At 42.6% G+C, this 15,923-nt stretch overlaps 1 protein-coding gene across 8 annotated transcripts in view; it reads right to left on the bottom strand.

Annotated features, from left to right (window-relative positions):
* DOCK10 (dedicator of cytokinesis 10) overlaps positions 1–15,923 on the bottom strand; it is a 1,791,775-nt gene that overhangs the window by 274,844 nt on the left and 1,501,008 nt on the right. For all 8 annotated transcript variants that reach the window (XM_085634396.1, XM_085634392.1, XM_085634394.1 and 5 more), the window contains exon 39: positions 13,530–13,628. In XM_085634396.1, the coding sequence (XP_085490522.1) occupies positions 13,530–13,628 (99 nt within the window). The remainder of the gene's footprint in view (positions 1–13,529; positions 13,629–15,923) is intronic.

Genomic DNA, 15,923 nt, shown 5'->3' with positions numbered 1-15,923 from the left:
AGTTAATGAGTCAGACCTTAACCACACTATTAAATTCTCAAAACACACAATCTCTTCTCAACAGGCCTACTTGCTTGTATTTACCACAAAGTCTCATTTGATGTTAAATCTTTCTTTGCTGTCCAAGACTATTGACCTTGTTACAAGTTTTTCTGAATAGCTGATTTTGGTTGCTTTTGATATTATTGAGTTTAATATATATCATTTTTGCCCAAAGTCAATATCTTGCTCATATCTTGTTAAATACTTCTCTCATATTTTGCCACAATTGAGCTAACTGATTTGGTATTCTTGTATTCCTATGGTTTGTATAGAGGTTTTGCTTTTGATTCATTTACTTTTTTCCACACATATTTCTTTTTTCCATTGATTTACATTGAGAACCAGAGTAGCCATTGACACATGATGGTCTCATTCAATTTCAATGGTATGGTTAAACCCATTTTTCCTCTATAAAGCTGTTTTTCAAGGTTTTTATGGTAAGTAATAGCAGAATGTTTCATTTTTTGGTGTGATTTTGGTTTTAAAATAAATTCATTCTTTAATACTAATGCTTAATTGCCTAAGTTACATACTGCTCATTGCACTGCCAGTACCTACCTCACAGATATAAGTCAGACATAGTGTTTCTGCACGTAACACATCTCCTAGAGAACCAACATCACTGCCATGGGAGGGAGAGGTATAAACTACCTTGATTTTCTCACTACACTTCAGGATCCAGGCGAGTGGTGATTTTATATCCAGGGTCCTTGCCCTTCCACATATCCGGTACCTGGACATATACTAGTGGATGTTATACTGCTCTAAAGGGGGAGTGGGAGGGTCAATGGATCATGCTAGTAAATGTGCATGCACCAAAAGGACTGCAACTAGTCACACTGAGTAAGATGGAAAAGGTTATCCTGGATGATCTCTCTCTCCTGGTGATCCTTGGGGGAGACTTTAATCTTTCCATGGATACCCATTTAGACAGACATAGTGACAGACCAGAAGGAGATGCAACAAGGGGGAGATTGGAAGGATTTGTACAGGCGATTGGTTTATGGGATGTTTGTAGAGCTCTTCATGGGCGAGATAGGGTATACTCATTTTACTCACATGCACACCATATGCAGTCTAAACTGGACTACTTTTTCACCACTAGAGACATGCTTTATAAATTCACAGAAGCACATATTCTTGACAGAGGGATTAGTGACAACTCCCTCTTAGAGATAACATACTCCACCAATACTCCGAAATCTCCCCGAGGATGGAGGATTGCGACATCGCTCCTTGCGGACAAATAATAGGTCCGGAGACTAGATAAAGCCACCAAGCTATACTTCAAGGTAAACAATAGGTCATTGTCGAGTCAACTTATAGTGTCGGAGGCTTACAAGCCTACTATTAGGAGCACGATTATAGCAGGCGAAGTTAAGGAGAGGTGGGAAAGACATAGTAGGTTGATTCAACTGCCCACCAAATTGGTGCCCTTTGAGAGGGATTAAGTATTGAACCCTGCTCCAATCAATTAGAGGAGATGGAGCTGAATAGAAAAGAGAACCGTCTACTGGCTGAGAATGAGGTTAAAAAGACTTTCATTGCAAAACAGCAATGTATTTACGAGGCAGGACATAAAGCAGGAAAACTACTAGCATGGCTTGGAAGTAAAGAAAGAGAGGGAATACTTGTGAGGGAACTGGTTCTGGACAGCAAGGTAAGGGTGATAAGCAAAGAAGGGACAGCGCAAATGTTTGCTACCTACATGGAGCAATTCTATAATAGCAAGCTTCAGGCCCCTGAGGTGAGAATATTAGAGTTTATCAATGCTTGCTTGATGCGTTGGCTCCCTCCAGAGCTGAGAATGCCATTGGAGGCTGACCTAATGGTGGAACAAGTGACACTAGCAATGACTTAGCCCAAACTGCTTCCCTATAGAACTTTTTCACAAATTGTCCAGCGATGTGGTGTCCCCAGTTCTGGCCGCATACAAGAAGCACTGGAAGAAGGAGTACTATTAGAGGGCCAGCAAATGGCAGCTATCATACTGCTCCCCAAAGAAGGGAAGCCCCGTGATAAATGCGAATCATTCAGGCTGATATCGCTGATTAATGCAGCCCCCAAATTCTAGCAAAAGCTTTAGCTACAAGGCTATGGAGGGTATTACTGGACTTGGTACACCCAGACCAAAATGGGTCCATGCCAGGCCGCTCGACCAAGTTGAATTTGAGACAATTGCATAATTATTGCAGATGTAGAAAGATTGCAGGATCTGATATTTATTGTCTCTCTGGATGTAAATAAGGCATTTGATTCAGTGGAGTGGCCATGCATGTTTGGGATCTTGCCTCAGAATGGGATTTAGCCCTAAATATATTAGGTGGATATAGCTGTTGTATTGCCAGCCAAGAGCGAGAGTGAAAGTTAATGGGTGCATCTCCCAAACATTCCTGATAGGACGAGGCACCAGACAGGGATGCCCATCGTCGCTAATGTTGTTTGTGTTAGTGATAGAGGCATTGGCATCATAGGTAAGGGTAGATGCCCAGGTGTGGAGCTGGCCGGGTGGCACAGGATGGGAGGAGAGCATCTCCTTCTACGCTGATGATGTACTGCACTATCTATCAATCCCAGTGCAATCACTAAGCCAGCTAAGTGAGATGATTCAGATCTTTAGCAGCTACTTGGGATTCACAATTAACTGGCAGAAGTCCTTATTATATCCAATGGGAGGATGGGTGCAAACAGAGGTACTCCCTCGTCCATTGTGGGTAGAAACCCAGACATTTAAATATCTTGGGATCTGGATAGTGCAGAATGAACCCACATATCGCGAAGCCAACTTGTCGCCAATGATTAAACACTGAGAAGTGGAGGTGAGGAGCTGGCCCAAATTGCTACTGTCCCTTCTTGGAAGGGAAGCTCTGTGTAATGATTGCATTACCACAACTATTGCATATTCTCCAGAATTGCCCATATAGAATTCCAAACACCTTTTTCTCAGGGATATACTGGAGGATTCATACAGTAGTATGGGACAGGGTCAATCTCGGATTGCACTGTGGGTTCTCCAGTGCAGTAAATACGAGGGAGGTTTTGCACTTCCTAATGCTAAGAAATATTATGCAGATGCTCAGGTTGGTGTGGTGAACAATGAGCTTATTCTGAGTGGGATGATCCTGCCTTTTGATTAGATAGATACAATCTGGGAGATAGAAGTTACCTCGATGTGTTATATGGGTGAAAACTGGACTCGAAAGCAGGCCATGCCACTAAAGCAGTGGTGAGTATACGGTCCAAATTACAGAAGGAAATGAAATGGGACAAATGCCTCACCCGTAAGACACCTTTGTGGAAAGGGAATAGGTTACAAACAGCCAACATGCAGGGTTTCTGAGGTTGGGACATTAACGGCCTCTCCACACTAGCTAGTGTCTGGGAAGTTCCGTTCGAGTATTTGCAAACAGAATATTGAATGCCTGTGATGTACTGGTTATGCTATCTAAAGTTGAGACATGCCCTTCTAGATAAAATTCATGAGGAGGAAAAAACGCAGGAGCCCTCCTTAGAGAGACAATTACTGGATGGTACAATAGGGAAAAAAACGTATCTCATTGACATCACTTATGAGAAATACGCAGGACCCTCTCACATGATTGAAATGTAGGTGGGAACAAGATACAGGTGAAATGGAGGATGACTGGTTAACGGCATTGGGGTTTCCAGCGGAAGTTTCAATCAAAGCCGGTTACCGAGTTATGCAACTTAAAATACTTCATAGGACACATTATACAAGGGTCTTCCTCCACAAAATGGGGAAAATTGCAAACACCTTATGCTTGGACGGTGTGGGATGGAAGGCACGTTTATGCTCACGATTTGGGGTTGCCTCAAACTGTGCCAATTCTGGGATTGAGTAGGTACCTCATTAAGAGAAACGGTTGATATGCCCATGACATGACAACCCAGAGTAGCACTATGAGGCATTTGGGGTCCTACAGATTTAATATAGGGCCAGAAGATACTGATAAACACAGGTTGCATGTTCGCCAAGCAGGATGCTGCTCTCAGATGGGTGGATGGGATACCACTTGTTATCCGGACTGGCAGTTTGGGATGGAGCAAAGCAAGTTAATGGAGAGAGAGATCTACAAAGGCAGGGGATGTATGAAGAAATTTCAAAAGATCTGGGGTGCATGGGTCAAATGTAATATGCAACAGTTCAGATTCAGAGAAGGGGCGGTTAGGGTAAAATTACTGTAAGACTTATGCCCATGATGGTGCCTATGAATTGTGATAAGAAAATTGGTGTACATGACACAATGAGGTGCTAATCTCACAAACACATTGCGGAAAAAGAGTATCTGGTGATATATATGGGGGTGCAGAGAAGGACGGGAGGAACAGGAAGGTAGATAACATGGCAAGATGAGAACTAAGCGTATATTCTATGAATTGCAATGTCATTATTTATGGATATTATGTAAACAATGCATAGTTATGATTCAATAAAAATTAATAATAAAAAACACTTGCAGTTAAAGGCAGGTGCCATACTAGACATATTCACTTTCATAAACTAAATACTTCAGCAATCCCTCACCAATCACTCAAGTTTGGCTTAGCTCGCCCCTGCAAAAAAACGTGTTTCCCCCTATAGATGCACCCCTGGCCCCACTAGGGGACAGTCGGAGCTCCCCACATCCCTGGCCCCAACACCAAAATCCTTTGCCCATACACCACCCCCTTACCTACCCCACCTACTGCTACATCTAACCCTCCACCCACCCACAACCCTGAAACCAAGGGCCCCCCATCACAACCACATTGTCCAGTTATTACATTTCCCCCATCTCCATTGGGTGCACAGCTCGCACCTTGCTGGGGACCCTATATGGCTCAGACCCCCCCTTCTTTTTGTCTACAGATAACAGGCCTACACATAGACTTATTTCTTAAGAGCACATTGCAAGTAAAACATTTAGGATCAAAATCAGAAACTCAAAAAAGAAATCTCATACTTTCAACAAAAAGATTTCATAACTCCTCATTGTTTTATAGTCTGAAATTTATGTAGGTAATTTTGTGCAGTCGGAGTGTCATTCAAACACCTTATATTCTCTCTTAAACAAAGTTCTCAGCCTGATTGGCTGTAGAATCCTTGCTTGTCCACAGGCAGCTTGGAATAAGGGTAGCTTTTGCCGTCAACTGGAGGTCTCGCATGACATATCAGGAAAGATCTGAATTTCAAAGCCATCTCTGATTTTGCTACCTCTTTGTTTTATAGCACTATTCAGCACACTCTCATGCATCTTGTAATCTCCAATATTTACCAACATCGTACAAGGACGGGACCTATCTGGACTCTCTAGAAAAAGTGTTCGATGTGCACAGGTTATAGTCAAGCCTTCCAAATGGCCCCTCAAAAGATGAGTATAGATCAGATCATTGATCTATTCAATAGCGGTCTTGGTTTTCCCCTCCTCTCTTTCTGGAATATAAATTAATCTGAGGTTAGATGTCCTTGAACGATTTTCTTGATCCTCCAGTTATTGTTACACAGAGGTAATCTCCTTTTGAAGAATGGAGTTCTTCTTTGATAATTCATTCTGGCTTTCCTCGAGATCTGATACTCTAGTTGTCATTGTTTTCAGCTATACCTCAAAACCCTCAATTTTCTTTTCAATTTCTGCCATCTTACTAACGAGGCTTGCAGCTCGAGAAGTTACTATAAAAACTCTAAAGAAGGTCGACAAATGTTGAAAAAACAAAAAGCAATGTGCGAAGGTATATAATAGCCATTTAGTTTTTTTTCTAACCTTAAGGAACATTTTATTGCTTTTCACTTCACGTTACAAGCATCTCAGAGACCTCTGTGGACTTATTAAGAGAAATGTAGTTTACTACCATTAAATGTCGACGCATGCATCCATGAACATGTATCCTCTCACGCTTAAACAGAGCAAAAAAAGGCTTCTAATAATTGTATAGTGGGTAACAAACAGTCTGGAGTTATTGGTAGAGTCTAAGCATAGAAAGATCACACAAGGGATACCAGAAATCTTTTATTCTGTTATCCCTGCATATTTTCTGTTCTCCCTTATATTATAAATCTCACCTCATCAATTGCTAAACTATTTTTGTTTGAAACAAAGTATATAGGGCAAGAATCATGAAATTATAACTATTTTAGTCTGCAGAGAATGAACATGCTGAGGTAAATCAGTACATCATTGAATTTACAGTTAAACAATGAGCTGTGTCTCCAAAATAGGAGATCTTTTCTGAGATGGATATGGACACAAACAGAAATAGTTCAAGCAGTAGAACTATACTTAGCCTATTTTAATACTGGAATGTGATATTGGCAACTGTCCAAAAATCTGGGAAAATAAATCTGATGTAGAAATTTCAGTTTAAGGATTTCTTTTGGAAAATACATAGATTTAGAATTATTTTAAGGAATGTTTGACTGCTTGAGAGAAAGGCAATGCAGATATTCAGAGATCTATTTTACTGGGGAAGTGGGTGGTGATCTTAAAAAGTTTTCAAATCTCTGACCAGGACCATGAAAGTCAGTAAATTCATAGTAATTTTAATATGCCTTCTGAAGAGAGTGTCAGTTCTTCACACTTCCTTGTGTCCGGAGAGAAGGTGGAGCAAATAGGCTAATGGAAATGCAGTTTCAAGGCTACAAATAACATTGGATTCTGTGGGAAATTTGACTTTTCTCCATGACCACAAAAGATTTTTCTGCACCCTATTTTTGCTGGTATTAGGAAGCTGTGCCCTGTGACACTGCTACTCAGTGCATGTGCTCTGGTTCTAAAACGGTATTAGCAAAAGGAGTTCCATCCAGTTGGTCTATTTACCTTTCCTGTAACGTTATAGCAGATAACACAGAAAATGCACCAATGGCATGGGAGTTAAATGTCACATATGGGCTGTAGTGTGTATTTATACCTCCTACATGTATGACTAAAATATAAAGCTGCTAGGAGAATTTTGCCCTGGCTGGGCTTCAGTTTAAACCAACTACAGTGACACATAAAAAGGAAAAGTACTTTTGCTATGTAGGTATATACATTGTTACAAATTAAGGGGCCTATTACGAGTTTGGCGTCTTATGGCTGGAACGCGCTGTCAGCAGAAGGCCGGCCAAAGCCACAGTGTGCCCGCCCGCTGGATTATGATTGTAATCCATGACGGGTGGGCGGTGCTGCAGTGGTCTCACGACGGTAGGCTGTTGGGTTCTTAGGAGAGCCTAACATGCAGCCTGCCACCATGACAGTACCTGCAGCACATTCCTGCATGGCGTGGAATGCATGCCACAATGTGCAGTTACAAGGGTGCAATTCCAGGGGGGCACAACATGTGCCCCCCTGCATGCACCCCCAGGCCTAGGAGTGGCACGTAGTTGCCTCTCCACCACCCTTTCCATGGCAGGCTCACCACCATGAAAAGGGCAGTGAACAGACAACTTAGAATATGCTTGGAGGTGCCGCTGCTTCACCACCAGCATATTCCTTCTCCTGAATGCTGTACGACTGCTGCAGGATCCTGGATCCCTGGCTGATGCATCTGTCCTGTAGCGGTCCAACTGCCACAATTGTAATACTGTGGTTCGGCCCACAGTGTGGCGGTGGTTGGACTGCCACTGCGAGTATGGCAGTCCTATGGACCAGGGTACTCGTAAAAAGGCCCTAAGTAACCCCTAAAGTGTGTCTTGTATGCCCAGAAGCCAGTGTGCCTAAAAAAGTGATACACTCTACATTTAAAATGTGCGTCCTCACAGTGACTGAAGCCCTAAAACCTATTTTACTGTGTAGATTCAGTTGCATTTTCCATAAGACATACGTAGCTGTCATTGAACTATGTCATTTTCTATTTCCACCTGGGAAAATGTAGCAGAATTGTTTGAGTTATTTCCTAATTAAATCCCAAAATCTTATTTAATTGTAATCCCAAATTTTGTTCAACTTGATTCATAATGAACATTTATAAAAGTGTACCTTAGGATCCCTGAGACAGAACTGGCTTAACGACAGTTCTGAAAATCATCACACCAGCAGAACTGGAATCCACATTTTCAGTTGGGAGCGTTAACAGCCCTGCCTCAGAAGAAAATGTGCTGCCTCTGAGTCAAGGAGGGACAGAGAGGTGTTATTAACTGCTGACCACATAGAAAGCATCGGATATCTGGGAGTCGAACAGCTGGCAGACCAAAGGACAACCTAAACACTACCTCTTTTGATGTTGATATGCCTGGGACAGATTCTCCTGTTCATTCCCAGCACCTGCCTAGACAGATAAGCTTCTGTCATAGTGAGGGAGACAGTTCGAACTCTGTTAGGTGAGAGGATAGTCTACTTAAATGGTGGACTGGCTACAGAGCTGAATACCAGCCTGTCTGGTGGCAGACAGGTTATGCCACATTTAAACAGGGGATCGTGGATGATGAGCAGTAAGGCAAAAAGGAAGTGCTGCAAAGGAGGTGGGAACTGCATGAAAACAGTATGGATTGTGTGGCAGAATTTCTCCAGTCACTGGCTAGTGCACAGGATAAATCTTGAATCTCAACCACAATCTCCTTAGAGCATTCCTGGACCTGAGAAGACTTCATGTGAAAAAGAAGGTCCTTCTGGGAAATACCTCTGCCCCCTGAATTCTGCTGTAAGAAGAGGACCCTTGCAATGACTGAAAGAATCCAAACTCCTACAGGCACACAAACAATGACACTGCTAAGGGTCAAGTGGTTGGCCTCCTGTTTGTCTGCTTCAGGGGTACAAAAAGATTCACCCTTGACTCCAAGAGGATTTCAGCTGATGACTGAACCCTACAAGAGACCTGCCCTGAGGAGCTAGGTACCACAGGACTGACTGAAAAAACACATTCCCCATAATTGGAGCAAAGTTAGACTTGCAGTCGTATTTAGGGATTTGGTGATCTGCCACAAATTGTAAAAGTAACCCAGTCTCTGACAGCCTCTCATTACCAATCTTCATGTTTCACACTCCAAGTGTTTAAAGGATGTTTAAGGTTAGAATATTTGAATTGCCATTCTAATTGGTGTGCATTGATACCCAAAGCCATCTATGAGATTTCAGCTGAATGCCATAAATTGTATTGTGAATACTGATATCTCAGGTATGTACCGCCCTTGTTAGAAATCACTGTTAAATGTCAAGCATGCCACGTTAAATTGCATTCAGTGTCTGCCACTAACTCTTTCAAGGTTAGAAATTGTTAGAAATGGGGGTCTCTAGTTGGCAGAGGTAGGTACCTTTGTTCAAATAGGGACCCTTGCTTCTAGTAATGGGTAAGGGGGATACACACTTTAGATAACCCCTGCTTACCCCCATGGCAGCTTGGCACGAGCAGACAGGCTTTTCCCAAAGGCAATGTGTAAGGTATTTGTACCAACACTCACAGTAACAAAGTGAAAACATCACAAATGGACATCACACCGGATTAGAAAAATAAAGTATCTTTATCTAAACCACACAAGACCAAAACAACAAAAATCCAACATACACAGTTTAAAAATATGACTTTAAAAAGAGTTCAAGAACTTGTACCATAGAAATCCATGGATGCATGACTTTTCACCAAGTACCTGTAGATGCGACAAAGTTCCACAAGCCAAACCGCCGCATCGGAACCGAAGAAATGCGACACTCCTGAGACCATGGCGGAGGCGATGCGACAGCCCTGCTGTACGCAGTGGACGGGTTGCGTCAAGTCTGGTTTGTAGGGGGAGCGATGCGTCGAGTCTTCGTGCTGGTTCCAGTCCGCACATGATGCTTCAGGAAAGTGTTGTCCACAGGTACGATGCGTGGATCTTCGGATGCGACGGCAATCGATGCAGCGGCATTGCACGGCGTCGGTCCTCTTCAGCCGCAATCCCTCGATGCGTCGGTTCTTGCAGCTGCGACAAGTGCTGCGACGATCTTCGCAGCGGCACGGCAATGCGATGGAATGCTTCTCGCGCCATCGAGATGCGCCGGTGAAATGTGCCGCAAGAAGAGTGATGAGTCGGGTTTTGCAGTTCTTTTCATGCTTCTTCTTCTTCCAGCTCCCAAACAGCAGCAACAACCTCCAGAGGCCCTACAACTGGGTCAGGCACTCTAGGCAGGTCAGAACTCACACAGCAGAGTTCAGGGGGAGCTGGGGGTGAAGTCCTTTTGTTCCTGGGACTTCAAGACAGGAGGCCAGCTCTCCTCAGGCCCTTGGAGATCTTCTTCAAGCAGGGGACACAGCAAAGTCCTTCTCCTTTCCTTGGCAGAATAGCAACTGAAGGTTAGCCCCAGAACACACAGCAAGGGCAGTCCTCCTCTTTAGTTTCTCCAGCTCTTCATCTTGGCAAAAGTTCCTCTTGAATTCCAGGAATAATCTAACGTTCAGGGTTTCAGGTCTCATACTTATACCCCAAAATGTCTTTGATCCCTTTGTGCAAGGGGCTCTGAGCCCAGTCCAAACCAGTTCTGGGTGCACTCTGCCAGTGCACAACTTCTTACTTTGTTAGTGTGTGCCAGGGTCATCAGACACACTACAGGGGGTGGAGCCAGCATTGTGGCAGGCAGGCACAGCCCTATTCAGGCCTAGGTGCTACTCCTCCCACCATTCCAAATGCAGATTGGCCTATTCAGCCTGGTGCTGACTCACCCAGACTCCTGGTGCCACCCCAGCCCCTGTCACTCTCAAACCAGACAGTCAATCCACAAACAAGCAGAGGCACACAGAAAGGTTGAACAAGAAAATAGCCACTTTCTAAAAGTGCTATTTTCAAACACAGAATTTAAAAACCATCCTTCCTAAAAGATGTGTTATTAAGTTCTGAGTTCAGGGTTACCAGACTCTAATTTCGTATCTTACTCCTATGGGAAGATATGCTTGTAAAACTGTTACATAATATTCCCCCATTCTATCCTATGGGCAAGATAGCCTTTCAATAGTGAAAAACGAAATTGGACACGTTACACACACCAGTACATGTCCTACCTTTCACATACACTGCACCCTGCCCAGGGGGGGTACCTTGGGCCTACCATAGGGGTGTCCTATGTGTAAGAAAAGGGAATGGTAAGGCCTGGCAAGTGGGTGCACTGGCCAGGTCAAAACGGCAGTTGACAAACTGCGCACAGGCACTGTGGTGGCAGGCCTGAGACCTCTTTTAGGGCTACTCATGTGGGTGGCATAATCAGTGCTGCAAGCCCACTAGTAGCATTTGAGTTACCAGCCCTGGCACACTCAGTGCACTTTACTGGGGACCTACTGGTAAGACAAATATGCCAATCATGGATAACCAATCAAAATAACAATTTACACAGAGAGCATATGCACTTTAGCACTGATCAGCAGTGGTAAAGTACCCAGAGTCCTAAAACCAACAATCACAGGTCAGGAGAAATAGGAGGAAGAAGCAAAAGGTTTGGCGATAACCCTGCAAAAAGGGCCATTTCCAACAGAAATGTTTTTGCAGCTGATGGATATCTGTCTCATTGACAGTGTGGATATTGTGACCTAAATATCCACTGCCAAAATATTGTGAAGGTAAATATACATACAGGTAAGTGCATGTTTACTAACTTATTTCCCCATATACATACCTTTATGACATTTATTCCTGCAAGGTATATGGATGTGGAGTTAATAACAGTGAATCAAAGCTTTCTGGTATATACATGCATTCATTATATTTTGTTGTACGATATTTTGGCCACACTACTTTGCAGAATATGTGTGTCCTAGACATTCTTCCACATAACCCCTTTACCGCTTATGAAGTCAGACGCAGCAAAAGAAATAAAGAAGGGCCCAACTTTTGCATTAGCCCCTTTGAGGACTATGGAAGTAGTTCATTTGTTGGAGAAATGGGACATTATCCATAGCTTGGCAGGTGCCTCTATATCCACCCAGCTTGCTGTTTCCCAACTTCTCTTAGAGTCAGGAATCCTTTGTTTTTCTACAATGAAGCCTCTGCTGGTTCGGCCATTGGAATCCCTGTGCCAGAGCTCCAGCAGCCAAAGCACTGCCAACAAACAGTCAGAGGATGTAGCCTTATGGCTAGAGCGGTCGACCTCGAAGCTGGGGAACGAGGTTCAAGGCTCGGCCACAACACTCAACATCCTGTGATTCTGGGCAAATCACTCAATCTCCCCGTGCCTAACAAAAATAAATGTGTCCATCTGTAATGAAACTGGTGCTCATGTAAAGCTCTCTGATACCCGAAGTCTCGGGTCTAGTTTGCGCGATATAAAACTCTAAAAAAAACCACAGCATTTGAAGGCCCATCCTTTTTGAGGTGGCCATTCTAATACTATTTTTCCACTTCATGATGACGTAAAAGGATCGGCAGTTGTGAACAAGAATATGTAAGCATGGCATCCATGCACTGCGAGAAAACTCAAAGCACATCAGGGTGATTTTGTGACTTCCAGAAACAAATTCACCCTGTGGAGATTTGAATCAGTTAAACAAAAAGACCTTGCCTTTTAACTGTGAGTGTTCCCCCCAGGTCGGCAGGAACACTTTTGAAGAAAATACCGTGCTAACACTGGATCTTTAAATACAGTGGATCTGCCTCTTTTGGGAGAGTAGAGGCATGGGCACCCTATGATGGGTGAGCAGCTAGGAGGGTCCCCGACTAGGCCTTAATATAGAACCTATGTCTTAGATTCACATGCAAATGCGATAGCATAGTCCAGTATAACGATTCATGCCATGACTCCAGATCGAAGGACATGATAGTTATAGGGACCTAACGAGGATCTTGCAAAAATGTTATGTTATATTGGATTTTCGTATTAAGCCCATATTACGTTTTGTGCCATGTTATTGCGCAGTAATCACTAACGATTTTCAAAATAATGGGACTCACATGCAAAGAATGATAATCTGGTAGCCAATCAGAATAGATCCCCAAAAACTCATGTGCCTTTTTGATATGGTGAGCTCTTTTAAAAAGTTAGCCTGATTGGTTAACCCTCAATCATACAAGTCATATTCTTTTCAGATTTGTGCAGAATTATTATACCTTCCATTTGACTCTTTGGTGAGGAAGTTGTGAGGCTAAGGAATGGACAGTTCAAATGTTACACCACATACATTCATGAACTAAAAATGTGAGGTTAAATTCTGAAACTCGTTTGTATTTCTTTCAGTTGGCCCACGTCACTTGATTATTCATGGCCGTAACAATGGGCTTGATTTAGATATCGACGGTTACTCTCACAACGGTGACGGATATCCCGTCCGCCAAAATACAAATCCTAATCCCATTAAGATTTATATTTTGGCGGATGGGATATCTGTCACCGTTGTGACGGAGTAACCCCTCGGCTGGGATCTAAATCATTTGGGATTTATATATCGGTGAACGGGATATCGTTCACCGTTGTGACGGAATAACCCATCTGCCAAAATCTAAATCAGGCCCAATGTCTTTATTTTGTTCACATGTATGCAGAACTGAAGTAGCCCACACACTTGCCAGATAAACGATTTACACAGATATCAAATAGACCAAAACTTAATTGTGCTACCATTGGGACAGCATTCCAGCCTGAGTGGAGGCGTTGGATCCTTTAAGCGTGCCATTATTCTGTGTCGCCTGCATAAGTTTGAACGCAGCGGCAATCTTCCTGTAAAATAACAAAGAGAATAATATCACTTTGATAATGACAGACACATGAAGAACAGGGAGCAAGCCTTTCTAGATCACGCGTGTGTCTTTATATTTCAGTGGCTAGTGAGGTAAGTTCATTTTTATTAAGGAAATGTAAAAAGAGTCAAAAAATAAAATGTACTATTACCATAGATATTTGAATAAAATACAGTTGTCAATCTTTTTAGCAGGTAGGTATATTCAAGCAGTACACGATTTGAGCACCGCTAAGCACAGAAACATAAGCATAGATATATTACAACTAACATGTTGGTCTACGTCATCTGCTCATTTTCCTATTCACTGCAATAGTACATAACCCCTAACTTTTTATATAATAGTAAAAACAGTTTCATCCGCTCAAGGTTGATGTGTAACTCATCCACCATCTGTTGCTTGCATAACACATTTTCTATGATATTAATTCTATCTACCCTGTCAATGACTCTTCAAACTTGCGATCAGTTTATCTGGAAACAATATTTGACATTGGGTTTTGGGCATGCAAGTGCAGATCACATGAAATGTGTTTGAGTATTAACTTCACTGTGCTTTGTGCCCTGGCTGTTTTCTACTATTTGTAAGATTTCACACTGTGAGAAGTAAAATGTGGACCACAGGAACTGGTGAATTGTGGGCACCAAGGCAGAGCACCACCAGCCGGACACTGCCTCTCTGCCTTGAATGTTTATTCATGTGTTTACGTTTACAGAGCATACCTTGCAGAAGGAGGATGTATATTGTGCTTGCTGAGCTCCATTTCCAGCAGAGCCCTTGTCTCATTTGTGGAATACAAAGATGAAATCCTGCACATGTGCACTATATTATATAAACCAGCCTCCACGAGGCTTTAACAACACAAGCACCAATCCCTCTTATAAGACAGGTTAGAACAGTGAAGGCATCTACTCATGGAGTAAGGATCTAACATGTACAATCTCACTATTTGTATATGTTCAGTCTCACTGGTGATGTGTTTCATATACTTTTCAAATTATTGTAAAGCCCACGAATACTTTACACAGCAGGCACACCCAAAACCATTAACTAAATAAAAAGAGTGAAGGAGGGTTCACCCCCGGGCTCCTGATTAAGCTGGTTGAGGTCAAATTCTTGGAAACACCCAGACTCGTGGACCTACCCGGGTCATTCATGACAGCTTCTGCCTGCCCCTCTATCTGTGTTGCTCCTGGTGCCAAACGAGAACTACCTGCTACAGCACTGGACATAGATTACACAGTTCAGAAGTATAAGGGCAAAAATGTGTGTGTGTGTGTGTGTGTGTATGAGTGAATGCACATATGTGGGGATGTGACAATATGGAGGAAGAGGGGTGACTCACATTCACCCTACCTGTACCTGATATATGGGCATTTGTGCCAAAATTGTGGCCTACCATCAGATAATAGTGGTCCATTTATAACATATTGTTGACATTCTTGGTGACGTTATGGCTATCACTTGCAACATATTGCCTTCAATCTAGACTACATTTCCCCGGCATTATAGAGGCCCATCATTGACGAAATGTGGACATTTGTAGTGACATTAGGCTACACCTACCACAGTAATGACCTATCCATGACATATTGTGGGTATTCTTGGTATTTAATGATTCTAATAATTCGGTGTGAAGGCAGAATCTGTCTATATGCCACAGTAGTATAATTAACTGTTTGGTTAAAACGACAAGCAAATGTTTGCCAGACAGACATGTTTTTAATAAACAATTATGCTATTGAGATTGAGTTTATTTTTGCAAAGCTAAATTCTGCATTTGATATTGAAATCTCAGGACTCAAGTCAAGTCAAAATACTGTATTTCTGGTACATGCCATAAAAGTTATCCTCAATCACAACTCGTCATGAGTTTTTCTAATTGGTTGTTTAAAATGCTCCAGTTATCTTTAAGAAGTTAAAAACCATTAAAATAAAACACACCTCAGCTTTTGAAAACTTAAAATACAAATAAAACATATATTACCTCATTATAACATCTCTGTAATTAAATTAAATAATCAGTCTCTATAAGTTACCAATACAACACCAAGGCCGTCCGGCCAGCGCTCTTCGCCTGATGCGCCGCATGTGGCCAAGAAACTTGGCGATGGCGTAGGAGAACAATGGTGTAGCATCTGGTTTAAGAATTCTCAGGGCCGCCTGGTAATCTTGTGTGCCCATTTGCCTATACATAGGTTTCAGCGACCCCGATCTAGGACCTGCATAATCCGAGCATACAAACATAACATGAGGCATGGATTCTGTGTGGGAG

The sequence above is a fragment of the Triturus cristatus genome, chromosome 11 (genome assembly GCF_964204655.1).
Source record: "Triturus cristatus chromosome 11, aTriCri1.1, whole genome shotgun sequence".
In the NCBI taxonomy this organism is placed as follows: Eukaryota; Metazoa; Chordata; class Amphibia; order Caudata; family Salamandridae; genus Triturus; species Triturus cristatus.
The sequence above is the reverse complement of the archived record's forward strand: the minus strand, read 5'-3'. Positions and strand labels throughout refer to the sequence as shown.